Here is a 16,523-nt window from a genome sequence, read left to right as displayed (position 1 = left end):
AGACAAAAGGGTGATATTCACAGGTGGAGTATGTACTGGAACAGGAGAACAGGAGGTTTGCCCATAGCAAGCTACTGAAATAATCACTGACTAATCAACTAATCAAAGAAGAAATGGCAGATTTAGTTGCAGCCCTCCTTCACAGCCTAATCTTTTTGAGTGTGTGGTGAGCTGCTCACCTTGGATGTAGCTTGTTTCAGCTTGGCTTGTTCCACCAACAGTTTGTAGGAGGAGCCTTTGTTGCTCTGGATCTTCTCCTTCTCGATCTGCTCCACCAGAGCCTTCTGTTTTGCTTTCAATAGATTTAGCTGCTGCAATGAAAAGGCCACAATAAGTTTATGTACTGTAAAAGTATCACTCCAGAAATATCTACTTGTTGGATGCATTCCAATATAGGAAACAATCCCTAACCTGGTTCTAACAAACGCAAATTTCAAATCAAGTTTTAATTGACCACTTAAAAATGGAGAAAAACAAATATGAAGGTGTGCTGCTTTTGAAATGGGACACATTTACCTGCTTGTGATGGACAAGCTGCTTACGGATTTTGCGTGAGTACAGGCGATCCAGGCTGCTGCTGCCTTTGGCTGACCTGCTGGAGTTCTGAGACTGGAGGCTGTTATTTATGAAACTCCACTGAATACCTGCAGGACAAAAACATACAGCACATTAATGAAGGTAACACAAGACTGACAAACAACTAAGGAGTATGACGTACAATCAAACAGCTTAATTCCAAATGATTTAGCTGAGTTTGAGGACTACTTAAATGTGCTGCGACAAACATTTTTAGCATACAGTGCAGTTTGATTGTAACCATTTCCAATCATTTGTAAAAGATGTATGTCTGCATTCATGTCATTTAATGTGCAGCTGAGTTAGCAAGATCTTGTTAATCATCATCCATGTGAAGCATAAGCATCAAAGATTTATGGATTTGAGACTTTTTTCAACAAAATCCAACCACTAAGTAGAGAGTAAAACTCCTGACGACTTTTCTCTTTAGTTATTCAGATACCATCTTTCTACCTATATTTAGGAATTACCTTAGTAAACAGTCATTGCTAAATGTTTAACCATAATTTTGTGCTCTCTTGCAGTTGTAGACTTCTAAATTGGAGAATGGAAAAAAAAAAGCAATTGCATTGTGTCGTCTAATTGCGTAGTGAGTAAAAATGTTGATATTCTGCCAACCACTTCATGCAAGCGTTGTCTGAGCCTTTTATATGTGCAATATTTTATATTCTATTTATATCTATTCAGTTCCTCACTGAGTAGATATTCATAAAGATTACTATTAAGCTTCTGCTGTTTGGTAATTGATACCCTTTCAAAGCTATCAAAGAATTAACAGCATAAAAACACAACAAAACTGCAATCAGCAACTGGTCAGTGACAATCAACATCTGTTTATGTTTTGTTTCAATTTCACAATTTCCAGTGCCTATAGATTTAAAAAAAGAAAAAGAAAATTAAAAAAAACATTTACACATATCAGGGAAAAGTAGAATGCAGGTATTTTACCTGTTACAGGTCTTTCCCGCTCTTTCCCTCCCAGGTGCTTCTTCCCTCCTGAGGCCTCATCTTCGATACTTGCTACATAGTCCAACAGTCTGGAGACCAACATCACTACCCAGCTGATCATGGGAATATCCAAAACACCTGTTTAATTTTTACAAAAAAACAAACAAACAACTTCATTTCAAACACACTCTTGTATCCCACTTTTGAACAAACCAGTCTGTTTAAAAATAAATAAATCTGACTACATAAAAATTAACACTGACTTTAACTCTATCTGTAACTTCTACTAACTCAAGTTAACATATCAGGTGCTGCAAAGACGCTATTCTCAGTTGCTTTACCTTCAGTTCTGCGCTGAGCGGCAGCTTGTGGCTGCTGCAGTGGAGACAGGAGGCTGTCCAGGAGATTCAGAAGGCCTTCCAACACACCGCTGTTACTTAGGGACCTTTGGCCAATGCATGACAGGAGCATGAATACCCTAACATGAATACAGATTAAGCATACTGCAGTTAGTATCCACAGCATCCACAAGACCTGAAAGCTAAGTTTGATATCTCCAGGAGAACAAGCCAAACGACGTGCTACATAATTTGTGCTTCTGCACCTCCATGTATGAGTAGACAAATCTAAGCAGCCAAAAGACTGAGAGGGCACTTTTCTGTGTTGCAGTGAAATACTTTTGCAGTTTTTAGATTTGCCTCAGCATAGTAACCAGAGAAAAGGCAACTCTGAAAGCCAAGCATCTATGATCCAAGCTGTGACAATAAATGACATGAAAATTAAGCACAATTCCCTTTAAAAACAAAATACACCTACAAGCATAATAACATGGCTGGAAGAGTTAGATGTTCAGGATATGCATGGCTTCATGATAGTGTTTGGTGTATTCCATATTCTTTGCAGTTTGTGCCCTGATGTTGATTGTTTTGAGTGTTCTCTGTTTGTTCACATAGGCATGCAAGTCTTTGTGAGACTGTTCATTGCTTGTATAAATTATTTGATGGTGAACTTCTTACTGGTCCCCATCATCATGTGCGACTCCCTAGTGGATATTGTTAGTCTTTGTGCTTCAGGAGCAAAAGTTAAAACTAAACATCAGCTAGTTTGTGGATTTGTTTATTTTAAACAAACAAACAAACAGAAACAAAAAAACAAACCCTAAGGTTATGTATATAACCCCGGTTCTCTGAGTAGCATAGTACAGTGAGTGTCTCACTATGGGAAGGCCTCCTGTGTGACCTCATCAGAAGCTCAAATACCTTTACATCTTTACAGGCTGGCTAAGTGACGCCCATGTCATGAGGGGCTAGTGCCTCAGATGTCATTCAAAGCAAGTCCACCTCTTCCTTGCTTCCATAGAAGGAGGGTGGTCTGGTGAAACACTAACTCATGCTACTTAAGAGAACCGGGGTTATATACATAACCTGAAGTTCTCTTTGATAGCATTTGTTTCGTGTCTCACTATGGGAGGAAAACTTAACTCCCAGATTGACAGACATGCCTGCTAAGAAGACAACTGTCACCAATAGCACTTCACAGGGGAGAAGCTCCCACCTGGGAAGAACCTACACAGAGGACTGAATGCACCAGGTTAGGCGCCGTTACATCTAGCCTGTAAAACCTAGCAAATGTGTGAGGTGAGGCCCACCATGAAGCTGCACACACCTCCTGGATAGAAACTCCCTTAAAGAGAGCCCATGAGGTTGCCAGACCTCTAGTGGGGCAGGAGGCTGAAGACCCCTGCTAGTGAAGGCCAGGGCAATTGCTCCTACTATCCAATAGGAAAGGCGCTGTTCATACACAGGATTTCCCATATGTGGGAATCTGAGGTGAAAGGCGGTGGGTAAAAGGCCAGCAGTTCTACAGAGGAACATGTGCCGAGAACCTTTGGGATAAAGGCAAGGTTGACCTTCATATAGAGTTGTCTTCAAGGACAGAAATGTTAACTCAAACCTGTTCCAGGGATTCAAAAGGGAAACAAGAGAATGCAGCTAATATGATGGAGCCAGTAGCCTACATGTAGGCAATTTACGGCGTGCATCCTTCATTTCATTTCATTTCATTTCTTTATTTATTTCACACATGGTTCAACAGTGCCTCTCCTCCCACACACAAAACCCCCCTCCCATCAACATAACACTGCACCCATGGGTGAAAAGGAGCAGGAAGAAGAATAAATTCTTATTAGCACCTGCCCCCTATCTGCAATCCAAATATTTTTACACGAGGGCGCCAATAACCCCCAGAAAACCCTCTAACGTATCTTTATGTAACAATGCAAAACTAAACAACAAATCAATATAATCAGCAATATACAGCATTAAATGGCAATGAAAATGTTTTCTTCCACATTTAGTCCTAATTACTTTCATGTTCTTCATATTGATTTATCCTTTTAAGTATGTAACACATTTTAAAACGGTGCATGTTTGTACAGCTCTTGAGATTATCTTCAAGAGAATTCCATATTCTTATACCTTTAACTGTTGGACACATTTGCCTTTGTGTGGTTCTAGCAAACTTATGCTTAAAGTCAAACTTCCTTCTACTGTCCCCACTTCCTGAACACAATACAAACAAACTTTGTAACTTAAGAGGTAAATTATTATTTTTTGCCTTGCACAAGAATAATAATGTCTGTAATTTCACTAAGTCTTCAAATTTCAACAATTTCGATTTTATAAACAGATTATTTGTATATTCTCTATATTTAACATTATGAACCATTCGTACCACTTTCTTCTGTAACAAGTATAGAGGATGTATATAAGTCGCATATGTATTCCCCCACACCTCAGCACAATAACTGAGATAGGGGAAAATTAGTGAGAAATATAAAATACGCATTGCCTTATAATCTAGTATATCTCTGACATTACCCAAAATATAAATATTTTTAACCATCTTTTTTCTAACATATTCAATATGAGATTTCCATTTTAATTTATCATCCAATACTACCCCCAAAAAACGGAGTTCAGTAACTCTCTCAATTGGAACTCCATCAATGGACAGAATTACTTCATCCTCTTTTACCCGATTTCCAAAAATCATAAATTTCGTTTTTGTCAAGTTCAAAGATAATTTGTTTACATCAAACCATTTTTTTAGTTTTTCCATTTCAGAAACCATTAATTCAGCCAATTCTTTCAATTTATCCCCAGCACAATAAAAATTTGTATCATCTGCAAACAAAACGAAATTTAACATTTTGGACACATCACAAATATCATTTATATATAAATTAAAAAGTTTTGGTCCCAAAACAGACCCTTGAGGAACCCCACATTCAATTTTCAGTCTTTCAGAGGAAACGGCATATTACGGGATGGTGGAGAAGGCTTTACCCTTATCAATCAGGGCCTGAAAAAATGATAAAATCACCGCCACAGAGCACTAAAAACGGATTGCCTGTCATTCTAAGCACCAGTTTTCAAACACACGCCACGCTCTAGAACAGTGACTAGCGTCGATAACACTGTGGGGAAGCTCCACTTTGTTCAGGTTAAACTACTCACATAGAGCTAGCCTCTCTAGGTGGGGACGGAATATTTCCCCCCGTGCAAGAGACAGGAGGTCTCTGCGCAGCAGCTGAAAAATCTCCACCAGCCAGTGCTTCCCTGGGCAGTGTGGGACTATCAGGATGACAGCATGACCATTCTCTCTCACTCTGGCCAGAGTTGGAGAAATGAGGGTATAGAGGTGGGTTCTTGGAGACTTGTGAGCCACAGGATCCACCCCCAGTGGAGCTTTCTAATCGTGCAGGGGGGGAAAAAAACCCCAAAACACACACACAAAAAAAAAAAAAAACGGGACACTGAGCATTCTCCACGTCCACAGTCACCTGATCGAATCGCAGCCGGATCTGCTTCACCACCTCGGGTGAAGCTTCCAGTCTCCACACAGTAAGTTGCCCCTAGAGAGAAGATCTGCTCCAAAGTTCAAGACCCATGGCATGCGAGTTGCTCTCAGAGACAGCAGGTGAACACTGCTCCAGACCATCAGTCTGTGTGCCAGTGTGTGTAACTTGGGGCACTGTCTGTTGATGTAGGCCACAACTGTGGAATTGTCCGATCTCAATGAAACATGATTACCTCTATGCCAAGGCAGAAAATGTTTTAGCGACAGGTGAACTGCCAGCAGTTCCAGACAGTTTATGTGGGTAGAGTACATGTGAGAGCCCCATCCTTCATTCACTGCTCTGCCTTTGTGAGTGCCACCCTAGCCAACCAAATACCACATGTTGCCATATACTTTTTTGATTGGTCAACATGCTACACTTTAACACCAATAGGGAAGGGGTGTTTTTTTCTTTTTTCTTTTGCTCTGCAAGCGGAGAATGCTTGCTATAGCACTGTAGTTAGAAAACGCTGCAGAGGGTTAAACAACTCTATGGTGGGAGAGGTTGGTTTTGATTTGGTTTATGTTTTTTTTCCTTTCCTTTCCTTTCTTTCTTCTTTTTTTTCTTTTTTAACCGTTCATTAGAAGTCAACATTTTGATAGAAACCAATGTGTAATTTCATGATTAGATTTTCCTGTGGGACTGAAAAATGATTTTATTTTATTTTTCATTAAAAACCCCTACCTAAGTTTTTTTCATTATTTATTATTATTTATTGAATTTCACATTAATCTAAAATGTTGTGACTATATGGAATCTGATAGTTCTTTACCTGTCCTGGGGAAAGATGAGCAGCTGTTCAGAGTTATAGAGCTCCTGCAGTACATTTGAGAGGAACTGGCCCCACCAGCGCTCGCCTCCACAAAGCTGCACCAGCAGCAGGCCGGCATGAAGACGGATCTTGGGCGTCCCACTGATGCAAAGATGTTTGAAGAGCTCCTCACAGGCCTTGGCATGGAATGTGCTCTGGAGCACCGAGGGGACAGAATGGCCTGAAAATACCCATAAAAATGAATCAATCGTGTGTAACAACCAGAGATGGGCAGTAATGCGTAATCCGATTACTCTTTTCAAGTAACGAGTAAAGTAAGGGATTACTATTGCAAAAACGGTAATTAGATTACCGTTACTTTCCTGTAGGAACGCTGCGTTACTGCGTCACTAAAACCGTGAGTTTTTTGCGAGAATGTCTCATGACAGTGACATAAGCGAGTGTGACGTTCGTGACAACAGCTGTGTGCAGATCAACAATGGATAATATAACGAGTGCAGGAGAGAGTATGAGCATGCAGCGTTTAAAGCGTGGAAGTACTGACCTTATTTTGAGTTTGATTCCATAAAAAGTGACAAAAACATTAGCGTCCGTTGTGCATGGGAAGAAAACTTCATTGAACAGCGAAAAAAAATCCTAAACTTCCAAGCAAGCACCGAGTGCGCTACAACGTAATGGGAAATTCACAGAGAAGCTCGCGGATTCTTCAACTGACCGCTGCGTCACACCTGCACCAGGGCAAACCTCCGCCTACCCCACTCCTGCTTTACAGGTGAAAATAGAGCAACAGGACCGCTAGTCTTTGATTTTATTTTTCACACCTTGGCTCATGTGATTAGAGGATCACCAGGGGGTCCTTTGTCCCTCTTTGGGGGGATTCTCCCACTGGGTTTAAATCTGGGACTCTCGGCCATTTGACCTTAGAACTGAAAAAGCTTCTCGGATGAGAGGTGAAACGTCTTCAAGCAACTCAAAGAAGTCCAGACGCTTTTCTTTGCAAACTCCTTTGCCTACGATGACCTGGATGACTGAGAACCTTCACAGACATTTTGATTTTATTTATTTTCTGCTGTGTTTTACTTGCATCTATTTGAAAGAGTGAGTGTAAACACAAAAAAAATATTTTATTTTATGTGCTGGAATGTGCAGAAAATAGGTTTAAATATTAAACAAATTTCTTCCAGTCAGAGAATGTTGCATATAATTAAATTTTTGCTTGATGCATAAAGTTAAAAGATTAAAACTAATAAAACAAGTTTTAAAAAGAGACGTTTCCATTTGATCACATTTTGTATGATGGATTATGCAGAAAAAGTAGAATTGGGCTGAAAGATCTATTGCTTTATCACTATTCGGGTTGTAAATCGTGTTTTTAAAAAGTAACTAAGTAACTAAGTAATTAATTACTTTTGAAAATAAGTAATCAGTAAAGTAACAGGATTACTTTTTTGGGGAAGTAATCAGTAATTAGTTACTGATTACTTTTTTCAAGTAACTTGACCAACACTGGTAACAATGTTTCAATCCACACGTTACTAACAAAGTCATCTGTGAAATGTACAACTTCACTGAACAGCAGATCCAGCAGAGTTCAGCTCACCATTATTAGAATGCAGCAGGCTCAGCAGTGTGTCCAGCAAGTAGCGGATGATGGTTCTCAGTTGCTCCGTGGAGGAGATGTGAACTAGCTCCTTTGCTTCTGGAGCCCCAGCTGCTGAGAGTGACTTGCGGCTGGTACCCAGTGATACACGCAACCGCTGAACCGCATGGTGAGCAAGGTTAAGCTGTAGCTGCAGCTGGATGCAGTCCTGGTAGGCTGAGAAAACACGCTGATCTTCCTCAACAACCTTATCTGGTTTTCTTAAGAAGTACTGGGCGTTGTTGGCGCTGTTGAGAGGTGGCAGGTCGATGTTCTGCAGAAGGGTCTCTAGCCGATGGCAAGCTAGATTATACCTGGTAAAGAAAAACAAAATTGGAAAATTCACAACAACACCAAAAAATTTACAAACTTCTTTTGCAGATGAAATCACTACATTATTTAAGTTATCCCAGCTGGACCTTTTTCAAAGCTGGAAAGGCACCTAAAGAAAGCTCCAGCCAATCCAGGAAAGAAGGACAACTGCTGCCCAAGCGAACCCTGTAGTGATCCCATGTGTGTCAGGAGTATCGGAACAGTTGAGACGCATTTTTTCTAAACACCGGGTCTCTGTGGCTTTTAAACCCCAAAACACGCTGCGCCAAAAATTGGTCCACCCCAAGGATCGGGTCCCTCGACACAAACAGAGTAACATAGTGTACGCTGTTAAGTGCCAGGATTGCCAGGATTTATACATCGGGGAAACCAAACAACCTCTGGCGAAGCACAGAAGAGCTACCTCGTCAGGCCAGGACTCTGCAGTCTATTTACACCTACAGGCCATTGGACAGTCTTTCAAGGATGAGGATGTACACATCCTGGACAGGGAGGAACGCTGGTTTGAGCGCGGAGTCAAGGAGGCCATTTACGTGAAAAGGGAAAGACCATCTCTGAATCGAGGAGGGGGCCTAAGGGTTCATCTTTCGCCATCTTACAATGCTATGATTGCAGCCATTCCCCAACTCTCTGTGAATGGTACTCATGGAGATTGATCAGTGGGTTTTGGTCAGTGGTTGTTGATCAATGGTCATGAGAATTTGCATAATTAAGATTAAGGAACTGACCTCCCAGCCCATTGTTCCTTCAGTGGGCTGGTTTCAGTCATTATGCAAATGTACTGTTTATAAGATTGGGGAAACCTGCAGTCAGCTGAGACTGAAGAAGTCACTTGGATGAGTGACGAAACGTTTCTCCCACAAAACGCTACGTCCAGATGAACAGATTCAACTTTTGGAGACTTTCACAATAAAGCTCAAGATCCTGTTGAGACTTTTCAAAATAAACTGAATCACGTGAAAGAGCAGACTATTTACGGATGACAAGTAAAAAAGAGCTGCCAGGTGTTAAAAAATAAACCTTAGACTAAAACGTTAGAACAGGCTTTTCCCCGCAGCACGCCGTGTAATAAATACAAAGAAAACGGCGGCCGTTACAACTTATGTCTAAAAATGTATAGTTTCATGCATCGGTTAAACACTCGACTCCAGCTACATGACGCGCAGCTGGAAACACTTCCCGCAAGACGAGCTGCCTGAGATTCACAGAATTTACAGAAAATGTTACATTTTTGTGATTTATATCGTTATCGGAACGATATAATTCTTATATCGGGATATGAGATTTTGGTCATATCGCACAGCCCTAGTTCAGTCATTATGCAAATGTACTGTTTATAAGATTGGGGAAACCTGCAGTCAGCTGAGACTGAAGAAGTCACTTGAATGAGTGATGAAACGTTTCTCCCACAAAACGCTACGTCCAGATGAACAGAATCAACTTTTGGAGATTTAAGTTCAGTTTTACTAAACATAGTCAGGCCTAATTACTGGCAGACCTGTTGAATCAAGAAACCACTTAAATAGAACCCATCTGACAAATTGAAGCATGCCATGATCTAATGAAACAAAATCACTGACGTCTATCAGTCTGAAAAGGGCTAAAAGCCATTTCTTAAGCCTTGGGACTTCAGTGAACCACAGTCAGCCATTATACACAAATGGAGAAAACTCTGAACAGTGGTGAAGCTGGTGAAGCTGCTCTGCTGCCTCAGCACCTGGAAGACTTACTGTGGTAAATGGGACCATGAATTCTGCTGTCTGGTCATGATCTCAAGATGAAGCATACTTGGGTTTCACAGCAGGACAATGGTCCAAAAGACACCAGCAAGTCCACCTCTGAATGGCTTAAGAAAAACAAAATGAAGACCTTGGAGTGGACTAGTCAGAGTCCTGACCCAGAATTCAATTAAGATTCTGTGGCATGACCTTAAAAGGGGGGTTCATGCTTGAAAATCCTCCAATGTGGCTGAATTACAACTATTCTGCAAAGATGAGTGGGCCAAAATTCCTCCACAGCACGGTAAAAGACTCATTGGGAGTTACTGTGAACGCCTGATTGCAGCTGTTGCTGCTAGGGTGACCAACCAGCTCCCCTTAATAATAATAATAAACTTCATTTGGAAACTGAATTTTGTGTTTACTTGTGTTATCATTATCTAATAATTAAGTTTGTTTGATGATCTGAAACCTTGTGATACACGTAGTGATATATAAAGTGTGATATACAATATACACAAAAATTAGGAGATCAGGAAGAGGTCAAACTCTTTTTCACGACATTGTAGTGCTTTATACATGTCTTGTTTAACCATTCACACACACATTTATACAAGAACTTTCCATCTAGCATTCACACACATTAACACTTTGATGAACACATCTGGAACAACTCAAGGTTCAGTATCTTGCTCAAGGATATTTGGCATGCAGGCTGGAGTAGCCAGGAATCAACTCGCTGACCTTTCAATTAGGAGATGACCTGCTCAACCTCCTGAGCCACAGACACCACCAAATATCTCAAGTCTGTTTAATGAATCCATAGTCAAACTCAAATGAGGCATCTGTATCTGCTTTACTTCCTGTCTCACCTGCACTGGATGTCCTCCTGCAAAGCCACCATCATGGTCAGGTGTTGATCCACATCTGGCTGACTGGCAGCTTCGCTCTCTCCCCGAAGAGGATCATGCATCAGCTTCAGTTCACTCTCCCAAGGCAGGATATAAGTGTGGCCATAGTAGAAGCCCAGTGGAATCTTAGCACGAGCATTGGTGCTGCCATAGCGCCCAATCACAGTGATCTGAGAATATGAGGCAGCCCACAATAGCAGTATTACATCCGTCATTGCGGCAGATTTTTAACTCAACAAAGAAATTTAAAACATCATGTAAGCCAACCCACAACTCTGCCTCAAAGTAAAACAGAGAGAAACAGACCTTCATGAACCTGCAAACAGGTGGTGGCAGCAGGTCATGCAGAATGAGGGAGTGGGTGCTGATGTCTGTGGCCACCACCAGCCTGCGGCCATCCACCTCCTCACCCAGAGTCCAGATGTCTATGGACAGAGAGGCCAGGTCGCCACAGGTGGGGATCAGAGCATCCGTCAGCAAAACAGGACGGCCAAAGTCCAGAGTTACAAAACGGCGAGCTCCTGGGAGGAAAAACATAGCACACTCATGAGCAAGCTCAGTTTATTTTCCACAAATATTTAATTTAGACGGTATTTCCTAACGTAATTAGCAACAAATGAAACATGATTAAAACTTTCAGAAAGTTTCAGAATCTTCCAGTCTTAAAATATTGACATTTAAGCACTAGGTTAGGTGGTCAATATGGAATAGTCCTACATGACATACCCGAGTGCATCCGCTCTATGATGATTGACTGATGTGGAGGAGGCTGCAGGAAGTGAGATGCCTGGGAAATGGCCAAAGCCAGACCACTGCCCATTGGGCTCTGAGGCAGAAAGAGAGACCTTTCTCATTTTACTGCAAAGCAATCTATCAAGTTAGATAAATCTATCTAGATCTAAAATCATTTGTTGAAAGTGATATATGCAGAAATAGCTATATAAATATCCCAATGACTCAGGGGTAAATGGCCACAAAGCATGGAGCTACTTGTTACTAACTGGTTTGGCTTTCTGTGTGTTCTTGTGTGCAGCCAGGTTGACAGGCCCAGGGTCCATCATGGAACCAGGGAACAGGTGAGCCAGCTCAGCACTGAAGGCTGCAGAAACCACCTCATTGGGGGGCGTGAGAGGAGGGGTCATGAAGAGGGGTGTGGTTTTAGGTGTTGGGGGGATGACGTCAGAAGGATGAATGAAAAAGCCTGGCGCGGAGGAAGGGTTTGAAGGCACAGAGTTGTGTATAGGTCCCACGCCTGAGGCAGCAGCTGCTGCTGCTGAGGTGGTCTGATGCAGCTTAGCCTCCAGCTTGGCCTTCTGTTTACATCATACAAAGAATATTACCAGCCACAGGATAAAAACACTAGACTTGTATTAGAGCAACATGGAAAACTTTAGAGAAATCTAAAACTGGAAATAGCTTTCAGCAGTTTTTGTTTTTTAATTTCTTGGATCTCTTCAGTTTTGTGCAAACATTCGGTGTCCAGTCAGAACATGGTTTCCACAGCCATGAACTGTGGTTAGGTTTTTAAACTGTATCAAGTCCTTGCTACAATAATAGCATTTCTCGGTGGAAGAAATTAACGATCTGTAACACTTGGCTTCATATCCTTTATGAACCTTTGAGACTTTTTCTTACATCATCATGTCATAAAAAATTCTGCTAAATAAGTTTTACAACTTGGTAATTTGGTTTCAGAAGCCAGTGCCAAACAAACTCATACTTCATCACTTCTCTACCTAGTGTGTGATTATTTACTTTTGAACCACTTCTATTCTGTTCTATTCTATTGTGTTCTAATAGCTAGTCTGTCTTAGGGTAAGAAAATGCTAATGTGATGTAATGTGACGGCACTCCTGTCATTGAGTTTTGTTGAACTCCTGCAACTTAAAAAGGCCAGATAACTGAACTGGTTCTTCACCTGCTGCTGCAGCTTCAGCAGCTGCTGTTGCTTCTCCTGCAGGACCTGCAGCTGCTGCTCTGCTGACACCATAGCATGAGACAACGACTGGAGAGCCACCTGAGCTGCAGAACTCAGAGCCGTAGAAGCTTCTCCAACCGTTCCCGTTGACAGGCCGCCCACTGTTGGGGTCACACCAAATGTACTCACTGGAAACAAAGAACACAACTTCAAGAAAGGACAGTTCCCATACTGAAACCTCAGCTAAAACCAAGCTAACATCAAATGGTTACCAGTGAACATGCTGGCGTCATCTCGCTCCACCCGTGTGCCATCACTGGTGGAGATACAAGTAAAGTGCAAAGGTTCCACCTCCAAGAGTCCTGTTAATGCTGTGAAGCTACCTTCTGCTGCTGCACAGCTGCTCACTTTTCCATTCCCTACGAAAGATACAACATTCAAAATAACTGAAAAAAAAAATATGTTAAACAAGCAAACAAGCCTCCTCTCACCCTTAAAAACATAATGCTCTTTTTAATTTTTTCCCCTAAGCACTTGGTCAGAGTGGGAAAGAAAGATTCCCTTTTAACAAGAAGAAACCCCCAGCAGAACTGGCAAATGGAGGAGCAGCCAGTTCCCGTGGCTTGTTGACGGTGACTGGAGGGGGTGCACACACACACACACACACACACACACACACACCAAAAAACCCCCACACTTTTTAGTACAGACCTATTGCAGCATAACTAAGGGAGGACTCAGGGTCACCTTATTCAGCCTCCTTTCAAGTTACCCTGTGGAATGTTATTTCAGCAGAAGTGTCTCCACTTGATGGGCTTCAAGTGTTTCTCAGTTTACTAGCTTGCTTTTTTTGCATAAAGCTAGACTGGAATCTTTCAGGTCCAGTGAAGGTGCAATTTTGGTGTGTGGATGGGTAGACCCACATAAGTTGCAGCTTCAACAGCAAAGGCCAAATTAGAAGTTGCAAAAAGTCTCACTGAAATCTGACATGGTCTGTAGTTTGAAATGATTTATTATATAGTAGATATTATGAAACTGTTCAGTGTATATTTTGCACACTGTACTTTAAAAGCCCTGCGAGGTAAAAGATGCTTTGGGGGTTTTTTTTCCTCTCAACTAGGTGTCAGAGCAGACTTAGTCATTAAAATGTATTTCATTTTCACATTATAGAGCCTTCTTGTGATAAAGGAGAGCAGTGCTTTAAGATCTGCAAGTTCAGGTCAGTGTTCACAGAAAGAAATTCCTGCGAAGTTTTAGTGCTCATACCTGAGAGTATGTCGGAGAGGTCGATCTCATCAGACTGCACTCCGATGCTGCTGTTGAAGGCATTCTTACATGAGGAACCGCTGACCTCCAAGTCAAAGAGCACCGGGTCAAATGGAGAGCTGTACAGTCCGTACCTGGGAACGAATAGATAAACATCCAAGAAAGGGGGATAAAATTAGGTGACGATAAGATGAGAAAAACGTAATTTATGAACCTAGGGTTTAGACTAAAGAGCTATACAGATACCTGGTCTGCAGCAGGGCCTCCAGTGGTGTGAGGCGGTCCTGCAGCTGTCGAGAGATGGCGGTGAGCAGGGAGGCACAAGCAGTGCTGCAGTCTGCCAGGTCCTCCTCCTTCACGTAATTTAACAACACAAAGTACCAGAACACTGAGCCTGGAAGCCCACAGAAGAAAGAGGAGAGGGTAAAACATCAAGTCTGGACAGTCAAGAAACACAGACAAGGGAGGGTGCTAGATGTTGCTCAATCACTCACCACCAGTTGCTGCTGCAGGCAAGTAAGGCATGTTGTCCAGCAGAGCCTTCAGAAGGCTCACGCCAAAACCCTGCTGACTTGGTTCTCCTTTCCCATTACTGTAACAAGAAACAAAACTACATGCTTGTTATTTTATTTAAGTAAACCTAAAAAACAAAAAAAACACAAGAGAGAACACATGTTACATTACAAGAAATTAATAATGTAAGCCTTGACTTGTGGTAGAGCCCTCTCACCCTTAAAAACATAATGTTGGCCAACACAACGCATTCAGCAGAGCACCCATTACTTTCTTTTCATGCCGAATGTGAGAAATTAACTCCACACTCTGTCTCTCTTCCCTTTTCAAATAAGTGGACCTGCCTAACAAACAGCATCTTCAGCCCTCCATCATTGAACAAGGCCTCTACCTTATGCGTGTTAAGTTGTAAATTTGCCCAAGTGTAAAAGAACTGTTTGCATCTTTGGCTCAAACGGGTTTCTTACCTAATGCAAAGTGCAAGAAAGCGAGCACATTTGTGTGCTATACTCCGGCCAGCCTCAAAGAAACACACCCGTACAATATCGGTAAGCCTCGTCCTGGTTTTCACCTGCAGACTCTCCTTTCCTTCTTTTAGGCTAAAAACAGGACACAAAATGCAATATTCCACTTAGTACAATGTGAACGTAATGGTCATGTATAATCTAGAGCCCTTATGGTAATGCTGTCTTATATCTGTATGTCTCCAGGTTGACTTCTACCTGCAAGGTCCATTGGAGAAGACCCCAGCCAGCCAGCACAAGATATCTAGGATGAGGCTCTGGGCATGCTCCGTGGCTGGGCCGCCCTCTGTTCGCCGACACAGTGCATCCAGCAGCTTCTCATGGAAGTCTGGGAACTGCAGCATTGCACAGCGTTGGACCCTGAAAACGACAGAGCAGCAGACACAGACCAGCTAACTTGTAAAAAACCACCAAACAAAAACCATCTAAGCAAAAATTGTCCTTTATAACGAAATATTGTTAAGCACACTTCTCTGTGTGTAGACCCTAAATGTTTAACCTAACCACAGTGTCAGCAGCACCTCAGCAGTTATCTGACCTTTCTTTGGGAATTGACGTCTTCTTGAACCTTCTGATTGTGACTGAAACTTCCTGAAGCAGGTCGCATCCTCGCAGGTTTTCTACTTTCTTTGATGGAGCTGAGGTTTCCGTCTTCACTGCGGAGACTTTCTCCTACACACAAAAATAAAAGGTAGCAAATACATGAATGTGGCTTTGTTTGGCATTTGGTAGTTTCACAAAGTCAAGGGTAGACCAGCTGTTCATTTTTTTGGAATGTTTTTATCTTGGAAAACAAAATGACTGCAAAAACAAGACTTTTCATAGTATAAGAATTATTCAATAGTTCACTTTGGACCAATCAAGTTAACATCTTCCGTTTTTTCTTTATTTAAAAAATAAATAAACTCTCCACTTTCAGTGGAAACAAATGAGCCGACAGCCTCGGTTGACAAAACATATAGAAACATTACTCTAAACGGGCTGTAACTTGATGAAATCCAACACTTATTTGCCATCTGACTGGCTTAGGAACTGTAATTGTGTACCTTAGAAGCCTGAGCCCTTTGAAGGAGGGTTGACAGTGAGTGCGCTTTGGTGCCCTGAGGCTTGGAACTAGGCATTCTCACCACGGGGCGGGGGTTCTCCTCCGTGCCCTTATCACTTACTGCTTTGATGTGAACCAGGAAAGAGCGGTACTTCCCTCCTGCCATGCCTGCAGCAGAGAGGGATCAACAGGACAATTGTGAAACACTGACACACACCTGTGTAGATGAATATGAACTGCAGGCTATGATCAGGGAGTCATTTCACATCTAACAGTCAGCATTATAACCATCTCACTGAATTGTTTATGTCACGACGATCTTAAGTAGGAGTTTGACCATGAATTTCCAAATAAAGGGCTTCCAAAGTAGTTTGGAATACTGGTTTGACAAATTAACTTTATTGTCATCATTCCTATATTTACATCAACTTGAAATGAACTGTGTGTAACCAGTTCGAG

The 16,523-nt window shown here is 41.8% G+C and overlaps 1 protein-coding gene across 5 annotated transcripts in view; it reads right to left on the bottom strand.

Moving 5' to 3' along the window:
• The window catches only part of birc6 (baculoviral IAP repeat containing 6), a 145,201-nt gene that overhangs the window by 78,764 nt on the left and 49,914 nt on the right, over window positions 1-16,523 (bottom strand). For 3 of the 5 annotated variants that reach the window (XM_063491198.2, XM_063491197.1, XM_063491195.1), the window contains exons 16-34: window positions 16,066-16,232; window positions 15,558-15,691; window positions 15,218-15,379; window positions 14,963-15,094; window positions 14,477-14,574; window positions 14,229-14,376; window positions 13,983-14,116; window positions 12,989-13,135; window positions 12,717-12,904; window positions 11,800-12,111; window positions 11,525-11,624; window positions 11,105-11,319; window positions 10,760-10,968; window positions 7,798-8,150; window positions 6,198-6,417; window positions 1,866-2,002; window positions 1,525-1,662; window positions 517-644; window positions 180-311 (exon numbers count right to left, since the gene is read on the bottom strand). In XM_063491198.2, the coding sequence (XP_063347268.1) occupies window positions 180-311; window positions 517-644; window positions 1,525-1,662; window positions 1,866-2,002; window positions 6,198-6,417; window positions 7,798-8,150; window positions 10,760-10,968; window positions 11,105-11,319; window positions 11,525-11,624; window positions 11,800-12,111; window positions 12,717-12,904; window positions 12,989-13,135; window positions 13,983-14,116; window positions 14,229-14,376; window positions 14,477-14,574; window positions 14,963-15,094; window positions 15,218-15,379; window positions 15,558-15,691; window positions 16,066-16,232 (3,254 nt within the window). The remainder of the gene's footprint in view (window positions 1-179; window positions 312-516; window positions 645-1,524; window positions 1,663-1,865; window positions 2,003-6,197; window positions 6,418-7,797; window positions 8,151-10,759; window positions 10,969-11,104; window positions 11,320-11,524; window positions 11,625-11,799; window positions 12,112-12,716; window positions 12,905-12,988; window positions 13,136-13,982; window positions 14,117-14,228; window positions 14,377-14,476; window positions 14,575-14,962; window positions 15,095-15,217; window positions 15,380-15,557; window positions 15,692-16,065; window positions 16,233-16,523) is intronic. The other 2 variants (XM_063491196.1, XM_063491199.1) reach the window with 2 other exon arrangements.

This window comes from Pelmatolapia mariae, linkage group LG13 (genome assembly GCF_036321145.2).
Source record: "Pelmatolapia mariae isolate MD_Pm_ZW linkage group LG13, Pm_UMD_F_2, whole genome shotgun sequence".
Taxonomy (NCBI): Eukaryota; Metazoa; Chordata; class Actinopteri; order Cichliformes; family Cichlidae; genus Pelmatolapia; species Pelmatolapia mariae.
The sequence above is the reverse complement of the archived record's forward strand: the minus strand, read 5'-3'. Positions and strand labels throughout refer to the sequence as shown.